Source organism: Purpureocillium takamizusanense, chromosome 1, assembly GCF_022605165.1.
Source record: "Purpureocillium takamizusanense chromosome 1, complete sequence".
In the NCBI taxonomy this organism is placed as follows: domain Eukaryota; kingdom Fungi; phylum Ascomycota; class Sordariomycetes; order Hypocreales; family Ophiocordycipitaceae; genus Purpureocillium; species Purpureocillium takamizusanense.
This window is the reverse complement of record NC_063068.1, coordinates 4,083,524-4,108,289: the sequence shown is the minus strand read 5'-3', so window position 1 is coordinate 4,108,289 and position 24,766 is coordinate 4,083,524. Positions and strand designations below refer to the sequence as shown.

The 24,766-nt window shown below is 61.3% G+C and overlaps 8 protein-coding genes across 9 annotated transcripts; 6 read left to right on the top strand and 2 right to left on the bottom strand.

Annotated features, from left to right (window-relative positions):
* Window positions 1-22: 22 nt before the first annotated feature.
* On the top strand, window positions 23-2,302 carry JDV02_001271 (uncharacterized protein). Its single transcript, XM_047982186.1, has 2 exons — window positions 23-1,115; window positions 1,227-2,302. The coding sequence occupies exons 1-2, from the start codon at window positions 504-506 to the stop codon at window positions 2,109-2,111; spliced, it is 1,497 nt and encodes a 498-aa protein (XP_047838148.1). The 5' UTR covers window positions 23-503; the 3' UTR covers window positions 2,112-2,302.
* Window positions 2,303-5,330: 3,028 nt separating this feature from the next.
* On the top strand, window positions 5,331-10,255 carry JDV02_001270 (uncharacterized protein). The gene is made up of 4 exons (XM_047982185.1): window positions 5,331-7,461; window positions 7,548-7,604; window positions 8,019-8,580; window positions 8,645-10,255. Exons 1-4 carry the CDS (start codon window positions 6,436-6,438, stop codon window positions 9,514-9,516), a joined length of 2,517 nt encoding a protein of 838 aa, XP_047838147.1. The 5' UTR covers window positions 5,331-6,435; the 3' UTR covers window positions 9,517-10,255.
* On the bottom strand, window positions 10,234-13,248 carry JDV02_001269 (uncharacterized protein). Its single transcript, XM_047982184.1, has one exon. It carries the CDS (start codon window positions 12,752-12,754, stop codon window positions 10,478-10,480), a length of 2,277 nt encoding a protein of 758 aa, XP_047838146.1. The 5' UTR covers window positions 12,755-13,248; the 3' UTR covers window positions 10,234-10,477.
* Window positions 13,249-13,718: 470 nt separating this feature from the next.
* JDV02_001268 (Acid phosphatase) lies at window positions 13,719-15,761 on the top strand. Of its 2 annotated transcripts, XM_047982182.1 has the most exons (2): window positions 13,719-14,278; window positions 14,354-15,761. In XM_047982182.1, exons 1-2 carry the CDS (start codon window positions 14,035-14,037, stop codon window positions 15,376-15,378), a joined length of 1,269 nt encoding a protein of 422 aa, XP_047838144.1. In that variant the 5' UTR covers window positions 13,719-14,034; the 3' UTR covers window positions 15,379-15,761. The 2 variants fall into 2 exon arrangements, with proteins under 2 accessions (XP_047838144.1, XP_047838145.1); XM_047982183.1 differs by having other exon boundaries at window positions 14,256-15,761.
* A 2,610-nt stretch (window positions 15,762-18,371) lies between these two features.
* Window positions 18,372-19,244, top strand: JDV02_001267 (uncharacterized protein; the record flags this gene model as incomplete). Its single annotated transcript, XM_047982181.1, has 1 exon — window positions 18,372-19,244. The coding sequence occupies one exon, from the start codon at window positions 18,372-18,374 to the stop codon at window positions 19,242-19,244; it is 873 nt and encodes a 290-aa protein (XP_047838143.1).
* Window positions 19,245-20,407: 1,163 nt separating this feature from the next.
* JDV02_001266 (uncharacterized protein) lies at window positions 20,408-21,499 on the top strand (the record flags this gene model as incomplete). The annotated part of the gene is made up of 1 exon (XM_047982180.1): window positions 20,408-21,499. One exon carries the CDS (start codon window positions 20,408-20,410, stop codon window positions 21,497-21,499), a length of 1,092 nt encoding a protein of 363 aa, XP_047838142.1.
* A 586-nt stretch (window positions 21,500-22,085) lies between these two features.
* On the top strand, window positions 22,086-22,920 carry JDV02_001265 (uncharacterized protein). The gene has a single exon (XM_047982179.1). The coding sequence runs from the start codon at window positions 22,126-22,128 to the stop codon at window positions 22,777-22,779; it is 654 nt and encodes a 217-aa protein (XP_047838141.1). The 5' UTR covers window positions 22,086-22,125; the 3' UTR covers window positions 22,780-22,920.
* JDV02_001264 (uncharacterized protein) lies at window positions 22,895-24,100 on the bottom strand (the record flags this gene model as incomplete). Its single annotated transcript, XM_047982178.1, has 1 exon — window positions 22,895-24,100. The coding sequence occupies exon 1, from the start codon at window positions 23,621-23,623 to the stop codon at window positions 22,895-22,897; it is 729 nt and encodes a 242-aa protein (XP_047838140.1). The 5' UTR covers window positions 23,624-24,100.
* Window positions 24,101-24,766: the final 666 nt, after the last annotated feature.

The following is a 24,766-nucleotide window of genomic DNA, read 5'->3' as shown; positions in this document are numbered from 1 at the left end:
TCGGCCGTGGATGGGCCGATGCATCATGGACTTCATCAGTCACGTCGCCCATCTCGACTCGGCTCGTGGACCCGACGCCGGTGGCCGCAACTGGCCCGCTCAACGCCCCCTCCCAATCTCGTCGATGTTGAGTCGGATTGAGAAATCTCCCAGCCCCAAACGTCACATTGCGCTACCGCTTCCAGCCAAGGTGCTCTTTTGTCTCGCCTGAACCGGGGGGGTCCCACGGGGGGCGGGCGGCGTGAGGAATGCAAGGCTCTGCGACTTTGCTCTGAAAACGGGGAGCTCTTTTTGTCTCTCTCTCTCTCACTCTCTCTCTCTCTCTCTCTCTTTTTAAATTTTTCCGCCATCGCACAGACGACGAGAGTGGCCAACGAAACGACGTTCTCCCTCTCCTCCCCTCCGCGGGCCGGCCTGCCTGCCTGCCTGCCTGCCTGCCTGCCTGCCTGCCTGACTCCCTCGCTCCATCCACCACCCCGTGCCGTCAAAACCCCGACTCGGACATGGGCCTCCTCAGCGCGGCATTCTGCTTCGCCATGTACAAGCTCCCGCGGCGGGTGCGGCGGCGCCTCGGCCTAGCGGCGCTGCTGCTCGCGCTGGCCCTCAGCGTCTGCTACCTCGCGCTGCCGCCCGACGCGGGCGTGCGCCTGGCGCTGGGCTTCAACGCGTCGCGCGCGGCCAACTACCTGCGCGGCAAGGCGACGGCGGGCGGGCCGGACGCCTGGCTGCGCGGGCCGGTGCGGTACCGGGTCGACCTGCGCAGCGAGGTGGGCTACCTGATCAAGACGGGCTACGGGACGCGCCACCGCGTGCCGGCGCAGCTGGAGGCGCTGGCGCGCGCGGGCGGCGGCACCGGCGGCGTGCTGGGCGACGAGGGCAGGGGGTTCCTCGTCGTGGGCGACTGGACCACGGTCAACGAGACCGACGCCGGCGTCATGGGCGTCGAGGTCCACGACGCCATCCGCATGGTCATGGAGACCAAGATTGACGACGCCCACGCCGAGCACCAGCGCTTCGCAAAGTACAGGACCCTGCAGGGCGCGGTGGCGGCCGGCGACGAGGAAAAGGCCCTCGAGCTGGGACGCAGGTACGGCTGGGAGCTGGACGCCCTCAAGGTATGTGTTTAATTTTATCCATCCCTCCCTCTCCATCGTCTCGGTCCCCCTTCTTCCCCCCGACGAGTCGCACGCGCACATGCATGGATGTATGCTGACACGCCCCGGCAGTTCATCATGGGCCTGGAGTTTGCGCACATGCGTCTCCCCCACAAGAAGTGGTACATAATCCTCGACGACGACACCTACGTGGTCAAGGAGTCGCTCGAGCTCCTGCTCGGCCACCTGGACCCCAGGGTGCCGCAGTACATTGGCAACGCCGTGGGCGACTGGCGGGGGCGGTTCGCGCACGGGGGCTCGGCGGTGCTGCTGTCGGGCGCGGCCATGAAGGCGCTCTTCGACCGGCGCGACGTGGTGGCGGCGGCGTACCGCGAGTCGCTCGACGAGACGTGGGGGGACCGCCTGGTGGCCACGACGCTGCAGAAGCTGGGCATCATCCTCGACGAGCGCTACTGCCGCTACTTCAACGGCGAGGCGCCCCGCGTGACGCGCATCCGCGCCGACCGCGTGTGCTCGCCCATTGTCTCCTTCCACGGGCTGCGCGCCGAGGGCGCCATGGCCGAGACGGGGCGCGTGTTTGCCGGCGTCGCGGGGCCGGTCGTCTGGGGCCAGCTGTGGGAGCTGTACGGTCGGGGGTCAGGGCCGGGGCCGGGGCGACGCGACGGCGCGGCGGCCGCCAGAGGGGCCACCGGCACTGGGAGCGGGTTCCGGGACCATGTGGGGCCGCGGGACGAACACACCAAGACGTGGAGGGGCGTCGCGGACGGGGCCGAGTGCGAGCGCAGGTGCGACAAGAAGGGGTGGTGTCTCGCGTGGACGCACGACGCGGGCGCGGGCGAATGCCACGGGAGCCCGTGGGCGGTCGTGGGGGAGGAGGAGGGGGAGGAGGAAACCCGTGGCCAAGGCGAAAGCGAAAGCGGCGCACGCGGGTCGCGGTCCGGCATCAATTGGAAGAGGATGAAGCCGCTGATGCAGCAGTGCCAGCTCGGGGTGTGAGGAGGACAAGAAGAAGAAGCGCGAATGCTACTACTACTGCTACTTACTACTACTACCACAAACTACTACTACTACAACAACTACCACCTGTTGATTACTAGCATGCCATGCCACCACAGCCTGGCGGGTTTCAATATACTACTACCTAATGATAATGGCCGCGCAACTACGGGCGGGCGGCTCGCGAGGGGGGACGTGCTCGCTTACTCACGTACGTGCGTACATGCAGAGTACGTAGGTAGGTAGGCACATAACGGACCGTATATTTTACTGTATTGGCCTTACAGAGTAGGTACCTATACTATCGTTAGTTGGTAGCTTCGTGCCGCGGGCACGCGGGCGGTTTCTCATCTGTATCGCAATGCAACGCTCCCTGTCCCCATCCCCCCGCCCGGAACCACGTTGGAGTCCTTGGCTGCGAGTGATTCCGGAAGCGTGGGCGGCAGGGCCCGAGTGGTCGAAAGGATGGGAAGGGGGGAAGCGGCGGGTGGATGGATGAACGACGCGACGACGTCTCGCTTATGCAGGCCCGGGGGGGGGAGGGGGGGCGTTGTTACGGCAGGGGGGGAGAGGGGGGAGGTGAGAGCAGGCATAGGAAAGATAGAGAGAGGGATGGGCGCGCGGGCGGGACGAGTGTGTGGGATGAGCCGCCGCAGGCTGGGTGAGGGACGGAGGGCATGGCATGGCATGGTTGTTTGCGAGCGCGCCTCATGCACGTTCGCGAATGCGTCGCGCCGCGATGGGGGGAACGCGGTGATGGAGCCGGTTGGTGGGTTTTGGGCAGGAATCAAAGAGGGGGGGGGGGGGATGATCTGTTCCCCGTCGCGCGTCACTGCTGCTGCGTTAGTACTGCATTGTATTGTATTAGTAGTGGTGGCGGTAGTACCAACCGTTCCAAGCACGCAGGAGCAGAGATCTCGCCCCCTCAACTCGACATTTTATCATAAGAGACCCCTCCGTGGACGAACGAATGCCGCCGGGACCTTGGCTCGGGATAGCCACGTGCAGTGGCCAACTCGGCAGCACGCGAGGAAGAGAGAAAAAAAAGCCATGACGGGGAGCAGGGTTCAGGCGAGGCCCGTCCAAGACGTGTACTGTACTGCACGACTCTGGTTTTGTAACTTGGTACGCGGTACGAACGTGAATACGCACATACTCTTGTGTATGGGCGGGTTGTCCCGCATATGCGCTGCGGCTGTCAAAAGGGGGTCTGCAGCCATCAGGCCACCCACCCAACTACCCAAAGACTAGGAGGAGGAGGAGGAGGAGGAAGGGGGTTTGTCGCTTCTCGGATCGCGGCCGAACGCTAGCAAATCTCACGGACGCACGTGTGGGGATGGAGAGGATGCAGGGCACCAGAGGCGGAAGGCGGTACGAGCATACTATTCCCCTTGCCGCCACGGGTTCCATGGTTCGCCATATGTACGTATGTGCGTTGAGCGGCCCGTCGTCGTCGTCGTCGTCGTCGTCGTCGTCGTCGTCGTCGTCGTCGTCGTCGTCGTCGTCGCCGCCATTGTCGGGCCTAGTGTGGTTTCGAAAGCCGGCTGTAGGGTAGCATGTATGTTTGCCGGGAGGAGGAGTGGTCGCAGCGAGGCGCGTGGGTGGGGGTTGTTAGGTTGAGGTTCCTTTCCTGTTTTTTTCTTCTTCTTCTGCTCTTCGGGCGGCGGCGGCAGTGGTAGTGGTAGTGGAGTGATTGTGCTGGCAGCACCTGCCCATGTGCCGCTCGCTCGCTCGCTCGCTGGAAAGGTGGGAATCGATCCTCGGTTGGTCATCCAAGAGCCGCCCAGCAAGAGCCGACGACGTCAGGTCCTTGCCGCGTGATGCGCGACCATAGCGCCACCGCCGACTGACTGCCTGCCTGACCCTGAGCAGCAGCGAGCGCTCCCTCCCCCCTTCCCAACTGAAAAAGAAGGGAAAAGCAGGGGACGGGATAGAAAAAGGAAATAAGAAAAAACGTGGCCCCGCTACCAAGATTTGACCTCATCAGCGGCCCCGTCGACCGGACCGCTGGAATTGCTTCACGTCATCTTGTCACCTTATTAGCTTTTCGTTAATATACCTACCACCACCACTCTGAACGTCGTCTTGTACGTCCATCCCAAGGGGGAAAGGAGAGGGACTGACTGAGGACCCGGCTCTAATAAAAGAAGGATGCTGCCCCCATTTCCAGGGTCCCGCGCCAAGGGGGGTGGAGGGGTGGACAGGGGGCCCGGCAACGCTAAACACCCTTCCCGTCACCAGCCACACTTGCCTCGTGCTGCCAGTACTTTGTATGTACTTCTCATCTCGTGGGTAGCACCACCTTACCCCGTGTACCCAGCCAGGGACCTACCTACCCGGGTGGTTTCTGTCAGGTTGGCGGGACGTCTTGTCGATCGTGTGCTGCGGACCGGGGTGGCAGCTTGCAGCCTGATGATGATGATGATGGCGAGGCACGTGGTGATGCAAAACCAGCGCGACGCAGACCGCAGGCGCTGGGCGTGATATGCGAAGTACGTGTGTATTATTAATGAAGTTTGTACGAACGGAGTGGTGGCTCGCAAGGTGCCGGCCCGAGGTGGTCGCCAATCGCTCGCCTGCCTGCCGTTGTGCGACAAAGGCTCATGGATGGATCGAGGTTGGCCGTTGCCCAGCCGCCTGGCGAGCTCTCATCAGGGGTGTTTCGCGCCTTCCGCACTACTACGGGTTGCGAACGGGTGCGATAGGCGGCTCAATTCCATGGCTCGTCCACTCCATCTAAGTAAGGTATCCGGTGCGCTCCATCCTGTCCCCGAGCACGAAGTACCTTAGGTAGTTACTGACGTACAGGAAACCGTCAAAAACCCACCCTTCCGGTCTGAGTACGTACTTTTATAGGCACTGCCTGGTACTACTATAGTACTAGTAGTAGTTTATTGACCTTTAAACGCCAAAGCATGGCGACCCAGATGCCAGGGCATCTCAGGTCATGTCTGTTAGGCTGCTCCCCGTGGGAACATCAAAGCCACCCGCCCATCAACGAACGGGCAACTGCGAACTAAACCTCAGTGCCCACCTACCTTACCTGCTGCTACAGGTAGCTGTCGGATGCGTGCGCCCGCCCCCCCCCACATCGGCAGCAGCGCCTGTCCAGTCATGGAAGCCACCTCGTCCTGGCCACCCAGTCCACACTTTTTTTTTCCTTGCTCCGACCGCAAGGCTGAGTGAGGCTCCATCCCTTTCCTCGCAACGAACCTCCCGCGCTTCGTCGTTCCTCCATCGCCACCATCGTCATGTGAGCGAGCAGGCTGCGGGCCCGCACTCCCCTTGCCTTGCCTTGCCTTGCCTTGCCTTGCCTTGCCTTCTCTTCTCCCTCGTCCCCGCGTAGACACCGAGGGAAAGCCCGGGCGACGCGACCGACGCGGCCCCCCCACCCCCCCGCGTCCCCCAACGCCTGTGCTGCTACTGCTGCTGCTGCTGTTGCCGCTGCTCCTGCCGCCGGCCCGCCGCAGCTCTCAACACCACGGACGACGGCCCGCTGCACCGCGCGCTGCCATCGTCAACCGCACGCACGCACGCACGCACGCACCCGCCGCGACCGAAGCCTCGTTCTCAGCGCGCGCTGCCCGCCCGCACCAGCCACACCGGCCGTCCAGGGGTCCCTGTCGCGCGACCCAATCCCATCCGTCCCCACGCGGCTGGGTCATCAATCTCCCTCGCGCTCCCCGTCTGTGTGTGTGTGTGTGTGTGTGTGTGTGTGTGCGTGCGTGCGCGCGCGCTCTTCCTCTCTCGCCTCACCTCACCTCACACTCGCCTCACGCACACGCCTCACGCCCGTGTTGGACCGCGCGTTACACGGCGAGCTGCAGCCCTTCCCGGGGGGCATTTCGCCTTGCAATCAATCTGGGACCCCCCCCGCTCCACCCCTTCAGGAGCAGCAGGCAGCGGCAGCCGTGCCGAGTCGCAGCAACGGCAGCAGGTTGAGGCAGCGACGGCAGCATCACCACCACTACCACCACCATCACCGACAACCATCCTGCCCCTTCCGGCCGCAACCACCACCCATTGCGACTCTGCGCGTTCCTCCCGTCTGCCGCGCCGCTGCCGCCCACCCCCTCGTCCGTCGTCACGCCCTCTCTCCCCTCTAGCTCGCGAAAGAAAGAGTCTGTCCGCCGCAATCGACACCGTCCGGCCGGCGCCCGACCCGACCCGTCTGGCCAAACCCCCGGGCGTCAGTTTCCCACACCCCTTCCCTCGCTTGTCGACACGGACACACGCACGCCCAACTCGTCTCCCCATGCTCCTCATGCTGCCCGTCCCATAAAAATTTCCAATTTAAAAATAACGAGACGCAGACCCAGCGGCGATGTCGCCTGCAGACGACGACCCGGCCCGGGCCTCCCACGAGGCCGCCGCCGCCGCCGCCGCCGCCGTCGCCTCTACTGCAGCTACTCCTCCTGCTTCTCCCCCTCGACGCCTCCCCTCCCCTCGCCCTGCTCCTCCTCCTCTCATAACAACCAATGCGTCGACAGGAGGAGCTACAGCTGTAGCTGCAGAGCCTGCAACGGCAACGCCGCGGCCTTCAATACCTTCAGCAACAGCCCCCTCGTCGTCGTCGTCGTCGACTCCCGCCCATCCCGAAGCTTCAGCTCCCGTTCCAGCTTCAATCCAAGCTACCGCGTCGGCCATTGCGCCCTCTGAAGTCCCTCCGCCTCCTTTACATGCATCGGACGACGCTGCCGCCTCAGCTGCTGGCTCGACTGGTGCGACTACTGCTACAGTCGACGCTGCCAATGCGCCTCCGCGATCGCGCGCCAGCTCCGACAACCCCAATCCTGCCACGGCCGCCGCTGCAGCGGACAATTTGCCCCAACATAACGGTGACAGGCGGGCGTCCGAACCCGAGGCCAACGGCAACATGTCGAGCCACTCGCCTGCCATCCCGGCCTCCTACCATAGTCCGCACTTGGGCTACCCGGCCGGCGTTACGGCGGCATCGGCATCGCCCCCGGGGGCTGCATACGTGCCCATGACCAGCTTGCCCTCGACGCCCTCTCACTACTCCTCATACTCGCCAGCCACGCCCGCTCCCCAACATCACGATGCCTACAGGACTATACCCGCTGCCACCAGCGCCCCGATGTCGCTTCCCAGTATGCGCACCATCGATGTCCTGTCGCAGCAGGCAGCGGGCCAGCCTTCCGGCCCGTCAGCTCTTCACCACGCCATGTCCATGGGCGTGAGCGCTTCTCTGACGTCGGCGTCGAGCCCATCCGCCTTCTATCCTCACCACTCCGTGCCATTACCCTCCAATTACGGGCTCGGCCACGACCCCATGGTGCGCTACCCGCTCCACGACCCCCGCATCCTGGGGAGCAGAGGGCCTAAAAAGGTACGTCTCGCCTCGGCGAAGCGAATGTTTTGGAGCTTCTCATCTCACTGGCACGTGGTGGCTGACTTGGCTCGTTTGGCAAACAGGAGATCAAACGGCGGACCAAAACGGGATGTTTGACATGTCGCAAGCGACGGATAAAGGTACGAATTGTTCTTTCAGTACATTTTGTGTGCCCCGTCGTCGTATTACACGTCGTCGACTTTGTGCTGCCTCTGCGGTGCTTGAGCAAGGGTCGCGCGTGGCTGCTACCACCATATCATATCAGATTGTCGGCGATGGTGCTATGGAGAGCTCCGCCCAGATCGCACCAACCATTGTTCCGCGCTTGCTTGTCACGCGTCTTCGACCCCCTCCAGCCCAACCTCTCCCTCCCCTTCCTCACGCGCGACACCCAACTCTTCCAAATTCTTCCGCATCACCGACTCCCCTGCCAATGCCGCTGGCACATCCGAGAGCCCCACATTCTACACATCTCTTTGTCTTCGCACACGCGTGCAGTCAATCTTCATCGTGGACCCTGGCAATCGCGTGATGACCTGACGCTTGCTCTCTAGTGCGACGAGACGCACCCGACGTGCAACAACTGCAAAAAGTCCAAGCGCGAGTGCTTGGGCTACGACCCCATTTTCAGACAGCAAGCTGGCGGTGCGCCTACCAATTCTCACATTCAACCGGCTCCCGTGAGCCAGCCCCCAGTCGCGTCTCCCACCCCCCCGGCGCCCGCCTCGCACTCGACGGCGGTGCCTGGCCCGCGCCTGGGCAACTCCTACGGCTCCCAGCCGTCCATGCTGCCCAGCTCGTACTCTTCCAGCCCATCCACGACCCTGAGCACAGGCCCTGCCTGTCAAACATCGGCCGCGACCATTGGCTACAGCCAGCCCGTCACGGTTGCTCCGCCAGTCTCTGCCCGACCCGATCCAAGCTACGACTACCCTCCCTCTATCAAGCAGGAACCCAACTTCGACCACACGCCCCCGATCAAGCAGGAGCCAAGCTACAACCATCCGTCTGGCATTGACCTCGACCGCCATCCACCGTCGACTTCACTGCCCGAAAGCTCCAGGGTACGCGATCAAAAGCCTCCGTCGCAATTGGCTGCCGGTAATCACTCGCGAGGTGAGTTGGGTGTTCTGAATCGGTGAATCGTTCCTTGTCTACTAACGCCTTTCTTCGACAGCAGCTAGAAGCATGAAGATCCACGAGATAATTGACCTGCTCGGCCCGCCGCCCCCGCCGCAGCAAGTCAGTCACACCGAAGAGACGTTCAACGAGATTACAAAGGTGTATCATGAGATGTACGCGGCGGCGCTCGGCGCCTTCTTTGAGACGACGTGGTATTACTTCGCGGAGAACGGCAAGATGAGCTTTCCCAAAGATGCCAACCTGATTGAGCATATGGCATCCTTCCTCAAGATTCTGGAGGCGGTCAAGGCGAACGACCACGCCCAGATGGCTTACTCGGGCGTGCTGGAGACGAGGATTGTTTGGGAGCTGGCATGTACCGCATATGCGACTCCGGATCGAACCAATGGCGCTTCCCGCATGAACCTACCACCGGAGGGCGATGCAGCCGAGGCCCGCAACCGGCTCCACGTTGTCGAGACCCTGCTTTGTGGAGAGTATCTGATGACCAACCCGCTCGCACCACCCGTTGCCGACCAAGACCCGCACCGATCCCGACAGTTCGAGTTCTGGTACTGCTTGGCTGAGTTCGTGCGCAAGCGCGACAGCCCGAATTCTCCGCAGGCCGTCAAGGCCAGGGAGGACATGCTGAGCAGGATGCGCCGACTGCTGGATGGAAGGGAGAATCGCGATGTCCTCTACTCCATCGCTGTGGTCCGGGAGCTTGCGCCCAACTTCGGGCCCGGCTTGGGGAGTACTCTCCCGCAGCACCTGGACGAAACGGACCCGAAGAACAGACTGGCCGTGGCCTCCAAGTTCATTCTCGACGAGGCGCAGGTCACAGGTGGCACGACGAATGTCGTACGCCGATTTAGCGACATCGCCTCTCGAGCGTTTGTCAACCCCGGCGTTAACGTAGCCGGCCGCTGACCTTTTCTACGTGCGGCCCGAGGCATGACATTCCCTCCCTCCATTTCTTTGTCAGCGGACGACACGGTTTGCAATGCGGACAAGCGGAGCATACCGTACCGTCGTCACTTCCAAATACATGCATAGCGAGGCCTGGGAAAACAAGCATTCTGCAATTTCTTTTGTTGGCGTTGGCCCTTTGAGAGACCGGGAAGAAGACTGTGCAGCCGACAGCCGCGCCCTGTGTGGCTTTCGTTTTTCACCACCAAAGATGCATTGCACGGCCGTTGGCGTTTGCAATCCCTTTCCCCTCAGTCGGGGGAAGCGGCTGCTGTGTGTTCCTAATCACCAATTTCAACTCTTTTTTTGCACCTTTTCTTTTGCTATCTGTCTGCTGCTGAGAGCAGCCATGTAATCTGCGCGTTTTGGGGGTTTGGGAGGCCGAGAGCGCGGGCCGAGGCAAATACAGGATCTATTAGAAGGCGGGGAGGCAACGCCGGCCAGACTGGGCTTGTTTCATGTACAGGGCGGCCGGCGACGCGGCATCGTTGCTCCTCGCTGCTGCCCCTACGGGAGAACATCTAGAGGTAGAAAGAGGGGGTGTGTGACCGCGGGTTGGGTATGCAAACGGCACACATGGCAGGGCCGGCATGGTGCCGCGTGGCCTGGCCTGGCCTGGTCATGGAAATGGGAAACAAGACGTGAGATGCGGCTCCCTTGCTGTAGTGGCATCGGTGTCCGGTATCCAATATAATTCGTGTTACAACTTCGAATGTCCGCTTGTGTGGTCAGTGCTGTATGATATCTATATGAAAGGAGACAGCGGCAGCAGCAGCAGCAGCAGCAGCAGCAGCAGCAGAAAACCAAGATACGCCCAAAACGCCATGCCACGCCATGTGTGTCTATTTGACAAGTTCAAGCCTCAACTCTCCTTCGGAGACGGTTAATCCACCATGCCACTTTTCTCCTCCCCTGCCGCTTGCTAAAATGACCCGAACCAGATGCTGTCGTCGGGCCGCATGCCCGAGTTCACGCCCCTGCGCCCGCACATGGCCCTCTGCTGTGGGTCGATCTTCCAACCCTTGACGACGTCACCTCGGACCAACATCTGCATTACCATGCCGGACTCGGCGTGCCATGTGTTGTGGCAGTGCAGCGTCCAGAACCCCGGGTTGTCGAGCACGACCCGGATCACCACCCAGGCGTAGGGCTCAACCGTCACCGTGTCCCTGCGCAAAGGGTTCTCGGGCAGACCGCCGTGGGCGTCGAGGTAGGCGGAAAAGTCTCTGCCCGCGGGCGGGTAGCCGCTGCGGCCCTGGGCGAGGACGAAGAACTTGTGCCCGTGCAGGTGGAAGGGGTGCGCGCCGTCGTCGAAGTTGTTGATGGATATGTCCACGGTACGGATTCCCGTGGTCTGCACGACTAGCTCTGTGTCGCGCTCAAAGGCGCGGTCGTTGACGCCGAGCGGCATGCCGAGCGCCTGGACGTCTGACGGGGCGTCAAGGAAGCGGTGCAGCGAGGGATGAGTGGCATTGGCGTGCCACGTTGAGCTGTTAAAGAAGCCGCGGGAGAGTCGCCACGCCCCGATCCTGAAGCTGGCACGCAAAGGAATGAAGTCATCGGCCGGCGGTGGCGTGACATGCTTGACGGGGTGGAGTGCCGTGGTGTTTAGGTCGCGGCAGATCACCTCGATGGCGTCTTCCCAGTTCTTGCTCTTCGGCTCCGCGTCGAGCGGCCCAGTATTTGGCGAGATGTATCGCACGATGCCCCGCACCTCCGTCTGGAGGCGAGGATTATCAGACGTGAAGCAGTGGGCCACCATCCTCGCCCTCAACCAGAAAGCGCCTGCTGTCGTGAGGTTAGTCTCGACGACGATGCTGTACCGCTGAGCGGGGAGTATGTTGAGACGATGAAATGGCTCAGGGTGCACGTCTGTGCCGTCCACCTCGGTGATGTAGAATGGATGCTCGTCGATCTGAATCTGAAACTCGGCAAATGCACCGACATTGATGAGCCGCAGCCGGTGACGCTCACCGGCAGTGAGATCGAGGACCGGCGTGGATGCGTTGCTGCTATCACAGCGATAGCCAGGAAAGTCGGCGCAGTCACGCACGCCACGGCCGTTGATGAGGGCATTGTCCGGGACCGGCTCGTCGTTCTCCTTGTCCGGCTGCAGGTAATCCATTAGCAGCTCGGCAGTGGTGTTGTGATAGTGGTCCTGAACCATGACGACCCTATCCGTTGCGTACCCCAGCTCTTGTAGGGAGTGCTCGTCCTTGGAGTGGATGACTACGGGGCCCAACAAGCCGTCTGACGCTTGAGCGCTGTGGTGTGCATGATACCAGTATGTGCCCGACTGTCCCTTGACATTGAACTTGTAGGTGAAGTTGGAGTTGGGTGCGATGGGGCATTGTGTGACGCCAACGGTGCCGTCCATGGCGTTGGATCCATTCTGGAACAGGCCGTGGAAGTGAATCGACGTGGCATTGACGGCTTTGTTGACAATATTGATAATGAGCGTGTCCCCGTCGTTGCACTCGACAAGGGGCCCCGGAAACTGGTTGTTGATGAGCATCATGGGGCGGAAAACGCCATCCGGGTTGAGGCTGGCATCCAGTATCGTCCAGTGGTACTCGCGGGTCACGGGAGGTGCGACGAAATCCCAGTGAGGTTCGAGCACATACTCGGACACATCTCTTAGCTGGGCCACGCTGGGGATGCGTTCGTGATAGTGGACGACTTTGGCCTTGTCGTCGTCATGGTTATCTTGTTGGGGCGCCTCGTTGTGACTTCCCTGACCCTCATCGTCATGACCGTGGTTGTGGTCCGCATGAGTGGCAGAGTCGTTGGCGGGTGCGGTGTTGTTGGGCGGAAATCGTAAGACGGCACCGGCAAGGACAAGGACCGAGGCGAAGACGAGGGCGATGAAGACGCTTAGTTTGCAGAAGCCCTGTGAGCGACGCTGGCGACTTGGTAGGGCACGTGAATTGGATGCGCGTCGCTGGGTTGCGCCTGCCGTCTCTAGGTCTGCTCGACCGTTCCCATCACCTGCCTGTCGCTGGAGAAAAGGATCTTCCTCCTTGACCTGGTTCTCCTCGTCGCCATCGGCGGCCTCATCCGGACTCATGATGCTGAGCACAACGCGAGACGCCGACGACGACGACGCCTCAGCATGCTGCGACGGCACCATGAACGCGCCGTGCTCGCCGCTGCCAGACCTTGACGCGATGGTGGTGCTCTCACGGGGTGGGTGGTGCATTACCCACCATGGCTCGAGCCCTGGTCGACAGACAGACGGGCGGAGCCTAGCGGAGTTGGACCCCCCGTTCCCCTGCGCCGACAAGCAGTCGAAGAAGGGTGACCGTGCCGGGTGCAATACGTATGTGGCAGAAGAGCATGTGGACAACAAGGTTACACCAGTCTGCAGCAGGTCATGCTTGCAGCAGCAGTGGCGGAACGTTGGGCTGGCCCCAACAACAATCTGTAGCGCGTGAGGTTTGGGCCAGATGTCATTGGGCAGGGCCCTGCTGGCCCCTGGGTTGCGGTTGAATCGATGAAGCGGTCGTCCGGATATCGACGCCAAACAACTTTGCTAACCAAGACGAAGAAGCGGGGAGGAAAACGTGCGTGAAGCGATGGGCAGATGGCCTTCCCAGACGGATAATTCGGCACGCGACACTGGCTGTCAAAGAGATACTAATTCGGCCCAGCCGGCGACAGCCTGAACAATAACGACGAGTGGATAGAGTCGCGCGTTGGTTGAAGAGCCAGCCTGGTGGACGAAAGCACACGTGCTCCCATCTCGGCATATCAAGCGACGGCTCGCCGAGGGGACCCCGACTGGGGGGCCTTGCACCGCAGATCTCGCCCCCGGCCGTCGCTGCAAGTCCTTGGCCACTCACACCGGGCTTATTCCAGCAGGGGGGAACTCTGCCGGGGCCTTTTGGTGGATTGCCTGTGGAGCGGAGCTGTTCTAGCCTGGTCAGGCTTGGCCGATCTGGTGCGCCACCTTGTTGTCAGACTGCATCTGAGTGCTGAAGTTAGTATGTCGCCCGGATTCCAATGCGGCTTCGTCCGTTGACCGAGCAGTGGGCCGTTCGAGCTTGGTATCCGAGCCGCGGGAGGAAGGTCATGACAGACTAGGCACAGTGGTAGTGGCCGGTCGCGCCGAGCTCGGGTCGACGAGCCCGTCACCGCACAGCCATTGTCACATTATTCGCGTGGATGAAGCGGATCAAGGCGTGGCCGGCAAGCACGCACGCACGCACGCGCCAGAGTCCCCACGGCACACTGACACTCGGATATGGGTGTGGCTGTTTGGCGACGCACCAAGTACCTGACTTAGGCCGGGACGGGTTGGTATACCAAGGTACCATACCATGGATGCTCTCCCTACCCGCCGCGCAGCAGCGCCACCCTCATCGTGGATATCAAGGCGACGACACCCACACACTCCCTGCGCTGCGCCATGTCCTGCCTGCCAGCCAGCATTGCCTCTCGAGTCAAACCGTCCATTGACCACCAGCGAGTTCCTTCAGCATGCGGTTCGAAGCTGCCGGTCTCCTGGCCGCGGCCAGCGTCGCCCTCGCCGGCAAATGCCAGCCCCATTCTACCACGACGGGATGGGAGACTCGCTACACGGCCACAGGCACCAAGGAGGTTGCCGCTGCCGCCGCCACAGCCAAGACGAGCAGCCCGACCAGCCACGTCAAGGGCAAGGCGTTTGACCGTTTTGTCGTCATCTACTTTGAGAACGAGAACTACGACAAGGCGTTCGGTGACCGTGAGTTGTCTAGCTGAAATACGGTGTCTCGCCGGGGACCCCCCCATCCAATGTCGCTGACAACTGCTGGTGTAGCCAACTTCACGTGGTTCACCAAGAAGGGCATCACGCTGTCCAACTACTTTGCCGTCACGCACCCGTCCCAGCCCAACTACATGGCGTCCATTGCCGGTGACTATTTTGGCATGCAGAATGATGACTTTGACCGCTCGCCCCTGAACGTGTCGACCGTCATTGACCTGCTCGAGAGCAAGGACATCTCCTGGGCACATTACCAGGAGGACATGCCCTACTCGGGATTCGAGGGCATGGGATTCCGCAACCAGAAGAATGGCGCCAACGACTATGTGCGCAAGCACAACCCCGCCGTGATGCACGACAGCGTCGCGCACTCGGAGCAGCGCCTGTCGCAGATCAAGAACCTGTCCATGATCGACACGTCGCGCTCCATGTTCCACAAGGACCTCAAGGAGAACAAGCTGCCCCAGTGGATGTTCATCACCCCCAATATGACCTCGGACGGCCACGACACCGATGTCACCACGGCCGGCGCCTGGTGCCGCAAGTTCCTGGAGCCCCTTCTCGAGGACCGGAACTTCATGCAAAACACGCTCGTGCTCGTCACTTGGGACGAGAACGAGAGCTACGCGACGCGCAACAACATCCTGGGTATCCTCCTGGGTGACGCCGTCCCCAAGCACCTCGTCGGCACCGAGGACAAGAACTTTTACAACCACTACTCGGAGATTGCCTCCGTGTCCGCCAACTGGGACCTGCCCACGCTCGGCCGCTGGGACGTGGGCGCCAACGTCTACGACGTGGTCGCCGCCAAGACGGGCGACAAGCTGCGCAAATGGTCGTCGGAGCAGGAGCTCCAGGGCATGTACTACAACTACTCGTACGCCGGCTTCTTCAACGAGAAGGGCGGCAACAGCCGCTTCCCCGCCCCGAACCTGAAGCTCGACAAGAGCTTCCACGGCCGTCCCATTCTCGAGTCCGTCAAGAAGACCTGGGCAAACAGCAAGGCGCCGACCTACTACGCGGACACGATCGAGGTGCCCGACGGCATTCACCCTCCCAAGGGCTACGAGCCCGAGTAAGTTGGGATGCCACTGTACATTCGATGGTGCTTTGCTTGGAGGAGATGGGCCATGGGCCCTCGCTATTACAGCGACCAGCACAACACAGTACATGATAGTACAAGCCAGCGAAGGGAGGGCGGCCATGTTTGGCGCAGGGGCCACGGGGCGTCTTGCCCAGGACCCCGCCACGCGGGGCCGTGCCCATATCTTTTTTTACTCTTAGATACTACATATCGGCCGTATATGTCGGACTGCATTTCTCGGTTCAGACGGCATGGAAATAAAGTGGAATACATAGCCGAAGAAGATTCTGTTTCGAGAAGCCACGTCGCAGACATGATACAGGGACGCGCGCGACACGAGTGCGAGGCACGGGCCAGAGTAGAGGGCTGAAATCGGCGGATCGCAAAGCGAAAAAAAAAACGCCGGGCCAAAGGACATGTGCCCTCCTTCCTGGAATGGGAGGTGCTTCGGGCGCTGTGGTTGGAGCGGCCGCGATCTGCTATTGTGCTGCCGCTCGTAGTGTAATGTGTGCGAGTCGTTGTATTAACATGGGCCAAGGCCACCGCGCCACTGAATCCTCCCGCGTCTTGGGGGCCCTCCCTTGGCTTGGCGAGTGCGGTCAAGGGCATTCTTCCGCCAAGCCGGCAGTAGTAGTTACTTTGCGTCCGCACTTGGCGGTGCGACGTGTAGTAGTATCAGTATTTCGTTTAGAGCACGTTCGTGATACCTTGTCTGTGTGGGGGGGTTTCCCAGGGCGGACCCAGGCGGGGACGGGACTGCGATCACGTATACTGTACTTCGTACAGTATCACGTACGAAGCCTGTAGTGGTGAATGAGGATGGGATGGCGGCGGATTCCATTTTGCGGGAGACCTCCTTGTTGGCGATGCGGGTGCGAGATTGGGGTACGGGGGATGATGACGATCCACGACGCAACAGCGAGCCTTCGCTTGCATTTGCAGTTCTAATTGGGATGTCAGCGTCGACTGCATCCTCATTTGGGCATGGCATCCGTCCGTTCCCCCGCCCGCTGCCACGACCCCTGCCAAATCCACAACCTGGATGGGCATGGATTGGATCCTTGCCGCCCCCGCCCGCTGGCTGGGGAGGGGGGCTTTGCTCCGAGAGCCTGAGCTCCAGGGCAGGGACAGGGGTTCCACCAGCTCCCCAGAACCCAGAAGCAGACACCGAGGCGTGAGCGGCGTTTCTTTCGCCCCGTCGAATCAGAGGGGCATCATTCCTAAGCAGCGCCAGCACGTGGGCGAAGGGACGGGCTGTGCGGCGGCGCGGTCGAAGAAAAAAAAAAATCGAAGTTTACATCGTGGGCCGGATAGGCTACTGGAATTCTTCCTCTACAGAGGCCACCTGCCCAAAAGCAAGCTCATAAGTGGTCGAAATCGTCCTCGTTGCGCGACTATTGTGTGTTGATGCTTCGTTACCTCTCTCGGCAAGGTGGGACTCGATCCCCCGGGCACAGCGCGCAACCTGTCACGGCATCGTCTCCGTGGGACCCTCCTTCTTCGGGCCGTCGGTTGCGCACTTGGGCGTTGCTGCAGCTCGGGCTCATGAGGGCCGACACGATAGCGGTAGCGGACACTGAAGGTCAATGCACGCATCGCACTTGGTACTAGTAAGTACTGTTTCTTCAAGACGGGGAGTAAGCATCAAATGGCAGTTGAGAGAGAGCGCCGGTCTTGGGGCCGGGTTTAGGGAGAAAGAGGAAGGAAGGGAAGCCGATGGGGGTGGTTCCGCCGGAGCGCACCGCCACTGTGGAGGGGAGCAAAGGAAGACCCGGCCGGGGGAAGGGGGGGAGGGGGGTTGGAAACGCGCGCGCGCCTGCTGTCCAACGTCGCATCGGGTGCGCACCAAACGGACGAGGGCGGCAAAATTGGTGGACCTGGTCTGGTGTACGGGGGGCGGTGATGATCATGCTGTCATGTGTCGGGCGCGGGGTGACTGACTCGGCGCGCGGCATGCCCTGGTGCATGTCGTGCGTAGTAGTAGACTGACTTGACTTATTACTGGGTGATGGACGTGGAGGAGGAGGTGGAGGAGGTGGAGGAGGAGGAAGGCGAGGGATACTCGTGCTCGATGGACTACTAATGCCGGACGTGCAACCACGAGCCACTGAATGGATTCTGTATATTGTACCCCTACTACAGTACCTCAGTATACGTACCTTGGTCAATGATCATTGTAGACAAGGCCCGCATCGCTCCTGCCTGAGACGTGAAGCGGCAGAGAGTGGCTCGCTCTTGTCGTCATCGCCGGCGTTTGAGGCACAAGATGAACCGCCGCTGTCACAAAGAGTGTCATGTACTGTGCCTCGCCTCAAACAATACCCTGCCCCGAGTAGAAACAGCACCTCACCGACCCGGGCGTGCACGGCGGCGGGCACTGTACAAGCGGTGTCTTTGTTCGTCCATTTCTTCCATGCGGAAGTCGCACCGCACCGCGCAGCGACACGGCGGCGCGGCAGTGGCCCTGGTAGGTACGAAGTACTTCGCATGCTGTAAGTGCCTGCAGCAGGAACAGCACCAGCAACAGCACCGGTTGTGCCTCCCTCCCTCCATCCCTCCACCTCTTGTTGGCACGGGGGCGTGCACCAACACCGACCACGTGCGTCAACATCTCAAGTTCCCTGGTGCGCTACGTAGTTACCGTCCCTTCATATATGCGTCCCGTGCTTCACTCAGTGAGACGGCCGCGCGTCCAACAGTTCCTCAACGAGCATTTCTTCATCCAAACATGTCTGCATTCTACAGTTAACCCAACCCTGCCGCGTCAACCCAGCCAACCCAACAGCATTGTTATCCCATCGTATTGCATCCTGTCGCTGTGAGACCGACGTGCTCCACCGCCCGCCGTTCGCATGCCTCGTGGCCCGGGTACGTCGTAAGACAAGACACGCGAGCGATTCCTGCATTCCTCCACCGTCCAAGGACCTTCCGCAAGGCAACGTCGCTCAAACTCAACATCGGACGACTACATCACCTCCATCCGACGACATGGCCAAGTCAAGAAGCCCGTACCTCACCCGCTTCCTGTCCGACTTCACCCTCGGCTTCTCCGATGGACTCTCCGTCCCCTTCGCCCTCACGGCCGGGCTGAGCTCCCTGGGACGTGCCGACACCGTCATCTCCGCGGGCCTCGCAGAGCTCTGTGCCGGGAGCATCAGCATGGGCATTGGTGGCTACCTGGCTGCCCTTGATGAGCTCCCATCGGCGTCGAGCAATCACGGTGGTGAACGCGTGCATAGCGACGTTGCAGGCGACGAGGAGGAACTGAGAGGCATGCTCCATGAGGGAGCTGCGGGCTCTACGAGCATGGCGAGCGATGGCGATAGCACGCGCGAGAGCCTGGACGAGAAGGGGATAGGCGCTGAGGTGCGAGACGAGGACCTGGTGCGCCAGCACCTCGAGCCCTTGGCGCTCTCAGACTCCATCATGCGGGACATGCTGGAGGCTGTGACAAGGACCCCCCACGACCTCGCTCGTGCCGCCGCACGTCTTCGACAACAACGACGCCAAGTCTCGATCCACGACCCTTTGCCGCCATCAGAACCGCCGCAGCTACCCGTCTGGCCCGTCGCCTCTGGACTTTCCATATCGCTGGGATATGTCATCGGCGGCATCATACCTCTCTTCCCCTACTTCTTCGCCGCGACGGTGGGGCTGGCCCTCCGCTGGAGCATCGGGCTATGCCTCGTGGCCTTGATGGCCTTTGGGTCCGGCAAGAGCTGGGTCCTGCGAGGGGAGGACCGGAGCTGGCGAAGGTGCCTGCTGGAAGGGTCTCAGATGTTGGTGTTGGGCGGTCTGGCCGCTGGTGCGGCCGTCTTGTGCGTCAATCTGGTCGGTAGTTCTGAAGAGCCTTCGAGCTGAATCATATTTCACCTGGCCTCACACGCTTCTTGCTACTCTCGTTCGTCGAGTACCTCACTCGGGTCTGCACCCGACATGATCATGGCAACAGCGGCCAACACGCAGCCTAGACTAGTGTAGATACCGCGACGGTAGAACTACCCTTTCCGTCTTGTGCCTAAAGCAACGAGTTGACTCTTGGTTGAGATCCCAGGTGCATCGATAGGCGCATGAGATATCGTCGCGAACCACACCGCCTGTACACGTCAGCCCTAGGCATGCAACTCGACTCACTGAGTCGATGACACTCGTCCCATCTTTGAAAAGCGTTGTTGCACATTAACAGACCCTGAGTACAATCGACGACGAGCTAAGCAGGCATATCGACATAAAGCAGCTAGCTACCTCGCTAGGCAACCGTCTCACAGGTAGTGCTCAGCATGTCCGGGCTTTTGTATGCTTGCTATTTTGGTGAGAGGACAAGAACAGCGCTTGCCTGGGGGCCAAGCATGCTGACACCCTCTCGATTTGCGCAGTTCTGTTGCAGCTCACCATCTTGGCGAAAGGCCCTCGCGCCGGAGAGCCTTCAAGCGCTCGATATGAGAGTTCCTTTGCTAGGATGAGCGCGACTTTCACTGATCGTTGCCCAGCGAGCCGCGTCAGCACAAAGACACTGGACGAGGGCGTCGTGACGTGATTCACAGCAGCACCATTTGTGTTGTGTCGTCAGCCAAAGGGTCACGCGTGTTTTTCCCACCGGTAGCTCGACCGCGATGAACAATAACAGAGCCCTCTGTACTCTTGCCGACAATGCAGAGAGGGAAAGCGGGTTCCATTCACTGTCTCGTGCGCGCCTCGTCACGCACCGGGGCTGCACGTATATATGGCCGACGATGACGCCCGTTCTCGCATCCGGCATGGGAGAAGCTGGGGCATCGCGGCAAGCAAGCAAGCGGTTGGCAAAGATCAAGTTGTTCATGCATGCACTGGCACTTACAACCCGCTCGGCTCGACTAAGAACATAATCAAGCAGCATCGACACCCCCTTCCCCCAGTCTCGACTTGTATAAGTCGTGAGCGGCATTGGCATCCTGACACACGGGCGCGAGGAAGAAAAAGACGACCCAAAGGCAGCTAGCCAGCTAGCTGTACGCCAGCCGCCCCAAGAGCTAACCGAGGCCCCCATGTGCGAAGCTCGAGAGGTGTTCTGCCGGCGCGCTCACTGCCGCGGCGTGATCGGGTGGCACATACTACGCCCGTGCGAGACCGCGTACGCCACGCTCATCACTCTCGATGACGCCGTCGCCATCGGGTGCGGCGGCGGCGGCTCTGGGCTCGAAGGCAATGTCGGCTCCGGCGGCGGCAGCGGGAGCAGCAGCGCCACGCGGTGGAACTGGGCCGCGTTCACGAGCGGGTGCAAGGTGCCCAAGGTGGTGAGCCGGCGGCGGTGCGAGACGACGTGCTGCGTGGCGTGCGTGCGGAGGGCCATGGACGACGTGCCCGCCGAGATCGACGGCTGCGACGATGATGACGGCGCCGCCGTGGGAAAGAACACAGGGGGTCCTGGACGGAGCTTACTCGCGAGGAGGGTGACGACGGCGTGGGAGAAGGGTCGGGATCTGCTCTGGGAGGTGGGCTGGCGGGAGAGTCGACGCTGGCCGCTGGAGGCGGAGAGACTGACGTTTGTCGAGCAAAAGGACGCCTTAAGTCCAACCAAGGAGCTCATGGACGCTCTGCTACACCCGTTCGACGACGACGACGACGAGGGCGCGGCGACGGAGCATTGGCAGCATTGGCAGCAGCATCAGCAGCAAACCGACACGGCAGACGTCGCGCCGATGCGGCCGCCGCCGTACATGCCGCCGAGCACACAACAAGTCGCCGGCTATGTCTCGCCGTCAGTGTTCCTCACCGAAGAGTTCCAGCCTGACCTCGCCACCTTTGCGTTTGGCCCCTGGGCGCCGACGCTGGGCCACGCGGGCGAAGTCGTGGAGGGCTTCTTCCTCGACAGCAACAACACGACGGCGGCCCAACCTGGGTATGATGCAAACGCAAACGCAAACGACGGCGGCTATGCCGAGATGCAGCTGCCGTTTGATGGCTTCGTGCCTGGACAGGGCGAGGAGGAGCTATGGAACGCGCTGCTCGTCGGCGGCGGCGGCGCTCCAGACTGGGGGCAGGAGGACGCTCAGGGGACGACGACCAACGAACTGAGGCGTCAACGGCACGACGCGGACGAAGACGACGAGCGCAGAAAGAGACAGCGCCTCGTGTGACTGAGCATCTGCTGCCGGTCGCGCGGATATGGCACTTTGACTCATCTTGTGAACTCGTCGATGGGCTCTGCTTACGTTGTGGGTGACGGGGGCCGTTTGGCCACCCCCCCCGGTGCAGCCAAGCCGCAGAATGACACCGGCGCGGCGAGAGTGCAAGTGATGGGAATGCCTCGTAGTGAGTATCGTGCTGCGCGTGCGTAGTCATTGTGGCGGCGTATAGTCTCTATGCGTTGAGGCGTTGGATGTGATTTTGAGAGGATGATGGCATCGCGGGTACGATACCCGTAGAGTCATCGTAGCACAGACAACTTGGAGTTTTCTATTCTATTTAGCACCCTGCTAGAGAACCCTACGAGAGAACCCTGCGAGAGAGAGAGAATAAACAAAGACTGAACCCTTTTTTTTTTAGTGCTAGTTGGATGACTGACTGCTGGCTGGATGTGAAAGTAAGCCAAAGCTTGGTGCTTAATTGACGCTATTCGCACCGGCGTCCGGGGGGAATGAGTCACGTCTCACTTACACTAAACTGCCACCTATAAAGACTATACTGTATAGTATACAAGAGTCCAGAGTCAACCGCCTCCTACTCACATCAACGCTCTTGCCTCCAACAACCCTTTTGCGCCATGGCTCCCGCGCCGCCGCATCGTATACTACAGTCTCCCAACCCGCCGGGCGCGGAGCCGGGCGCCGTCCTCTTCGAGACGGAGCGGCTCATCGTGCGCCGCTACCTCGCCAGCGACGCGCCCGCCCTCGCCGCGGCGGCCAACCACGTCGAGGTGTCCGACTTCATGAGCGACCGCTTCCCGTCTCCGTACACGGCGGACGCGGCGCTCGCCTTCTTCGCGCGGCACGACGAGGCGCAGGATCTCACGCACCCGACCCACGCCGCCGTCCTCGTCAAGCCCAACACGGCGGACAACCCGTCGTCGGAGCCGCGCCTGATCGGCGGGCTCGGCGCCGACGTCTTGGACGACATCCTCTACCGCACGTGGAGCCTGGGCTACTTCCTCGCGCCGTCGGCCTGGGGCAGGGGGTACGCGACCGAGGCCGTGGCCGCCTTCACGCGCTGGCTCTTCGCGACCTGGCCGCGGCTCAACAGGATAGAGGGCGAGGCGTACGCCCACAACGTCGCCAGCCAGCGCGTGCTGGAGAAGAGCGGTCTCCGGAGGGAGGGCGTCAGGCGCGGCGCGGCCGAGAAGCAGGGCGTGCTGGTGGACTTGGTCATGTTTGGCATCGTGCGAGGAGATCTTGTTGAAACACCACCACCAGCAGGATAGTAAGTAACGTAGTACGTTAGTAGATGAGTTGACTGGGGTTGACGATGAGCACCACCAACTTCACAGAGCCGCCCCGTAAACATCATGTTCCCATCCCAATCCTCTCTTCTTCTTCTTAGTCGGTAAAGTCGTACGGCGGAGGGCCGTCGGCGGGGGGGGGGTCCGGCCCGGCGTCCAAGACGCTGTCGCGAATCTCGACGGCCGTGAGCCGCAGCTCGACCTTCCACGTCCGCATGTCGGCCAGGGAGAGCCCCGTCAGGCCCCCGGGACACCTCGCGCGGTGGCAGGCCAGCCGGTTGCCGTCGTGCTTCCACACGTTGCCCGGGCACCTCCACTGCTTGGACGCGGAGCCCGTCTCCTTGAGCGACAGCACCTGCGCCTCCTCGGCGCTCGCCCAGAGCTTCTCCTGCATGTGCAGGAACTGCCTGTCGCCGTACAGCGTGTCGCTGACGGCGCGCGAGCTGATCCACACGGCGTCGAGGCACCGCTTCTCCGCGATCCACGCCTCGAGCGCCTGCACCTGGTAGAACCGCGCCTGCTGCAGGAGCGCGAGGTACAGCCCCTGGTCGAACCCTTGCTGCCGGCTGTAGAAGAGCGGGAAGCGCCGCGTGCGGAGGAAGCAGAGGACGTGCTCAAAGAGCCCCGCGTCGCCGTCGACAAAGTAGCACTCGCACTCCTCGCCGCCGCCGTCGGCGGTGGTGGCGGCGGGCTCCGCGAGCGCCCAGAGCGTCGCGAAGAAGCGCGCCGGCGCGAGGGTCGTCTTGGTCGTGAAGAACTGCTTCTCCCCGACGCGCACGACGACGCGGTCGTTGCCTGTCCCTGCTGGCGCGGGGGCGGCGGCCATTGTCGTTGTCGCTGTGATGGATATTGTTTTCAAGCCGCGCCACGCGTGCGTGTGCCGGGGAGACGATGATCACACAAGCCGTGCAGACTTGTACGTGTGGTTGTGCAGGCAAAGACAATGGCGCTGTAGAAGGAACAAGAAGAGACAGACAGAAAGAGCAAACGAAACAGTGGCGCGTTATGACATCAAATACAATGCCTGGCCCGCGCACAGAACGACGGCCTCGGCGACTCCAGCCAGCACCGTCGGGGACAAGGTCGTGCAGCAGCAGCAGCAGCAGCAGATCGATCGGCGGAACCCCAACGGGCATGGCGGCTGACGGCAAGCGTCATCCGGCCGCGTGTCTGGTGCCTGTATCGTGGTTGAGGGCGGAGCTCATCTCGCGGACAGGGCAAGTTGCACGCTCGACGGGGGGGCACGATTGGCGTACATTTTGACATCTAATGCGAGCAAAAGGCACGGGTTTCCTGTAACACATTGGCGGGCGTTGTGCTCGGCTGCGCTTGCAAGACCGAACCGAACCGAGGCGAGGCCGCTCCTCTGTGGTCAAGTTGCTGCTCTCGGCTAACAAGCATACGTGACGAGGGACCTTTGAGCGAGGCTCGGACAAATGTTGCGCTTTGTCGAGTGGATCTTGTTTGGGCATTTACTGGCCGACTTTTGTACTTTTATACTCGTTTCCCAGCGCATGCATCGAAGGGGCTGTGAACAAACCTTGGGAGGAAACAAGAACAACATCCTTGGACAACCGTGGCTGGGCACCACAGGGGAAACTAGAGAGAGGGGGCTGAGATAGGTGACAGGTTCAAGGAGGCTGAGATAGGTGATAGGTTCAGAGGAGGAAAAAAAGCTTGTGGTAAAGAGCCGCGAGTTTTTAGAGATTACATGAGTTGTCGTCGTCAACTTAGGCTGAGGATATAGTCTGAAGTGAAGGTATAGCCGGTTGTTGCGTGTTGTCCACGTCAAAACCATGACAATGCTTTCACAGGCTTTCGCGTCAACATTGCAGCATAACTCCTGTGCGTGTCCGACGCCATGCGCTCTTAAATTTGATCTTGAATTGGTTCTTTGGCTTCCAAGTTCGTCACTTTTGTCATAGGAATGAGTACTGACTGGAATAAGAAAGACACCGCGCTGCCAGAT

Coding starts and splice junctions, on each gene's coding strand:
- JDV02_001265 (XM_047982179.1), top strand. CDS start 22,126: ATGGCTCCCGCGCCGCCGCATCGTATACTACAGTCTCCCAACCCGCCG.
- JDV02_001269 (XM_047982184.1), bottom strand. CDS start 12,754: ATGCACCACCCACCCCGTGAGAGCACCACCATCGCGTCAAGGTCTGGC.
- JDV02_001270 (XM_047982185.1), top strand. CDS start 6,436: ATGTCGCCTGCAGACGACGACCCGGCCCGGGCCTCCCACGAGGCCGCC. Junction 7,462..7,547: donor GGAGCAGAGGGCCTAAAAAG/GTACGTCTCGCC, acceptor TTTGGCAAACAG/GAGATCAAACGGCGGACCAA. Junction 8,581..8,644: donor TGCCGGTAATCACTCGCGAG/GTGAGTTGGGTG, acceptor CTTCGACAGCAG/CTAGAAGCATGAAGATCCAC.
- JDV02_001271 (XM_047982186.1), top strand. CDS start 504: ATGGGCCTCCTCAGCGCGGCATTCTGCTTCGCCATGTACAAGCTCCCG. Junction 1,116..1,226: donor GGGAGCTGGACGCCCTCAAG/GTATGTGTTTAA, acceptor ACGCCCCGGCAG/TTCATCATGGGCCTGGAGTT.
- JDV02_001268 (XM_047982182.1), top strand. CDS start 14,035: ATGCGGTTCGAAGCTGCCGGTCTCCTGGCCGCGGCCAGCGTCGCCCTC. Junction 14,279..14,353: donor CGACAAGGCGTTCGGTGACC/GTGAGTTGTCTA, acceptor CTGCTGGTGTAG/CCAACTTCACGTGGTTCACC.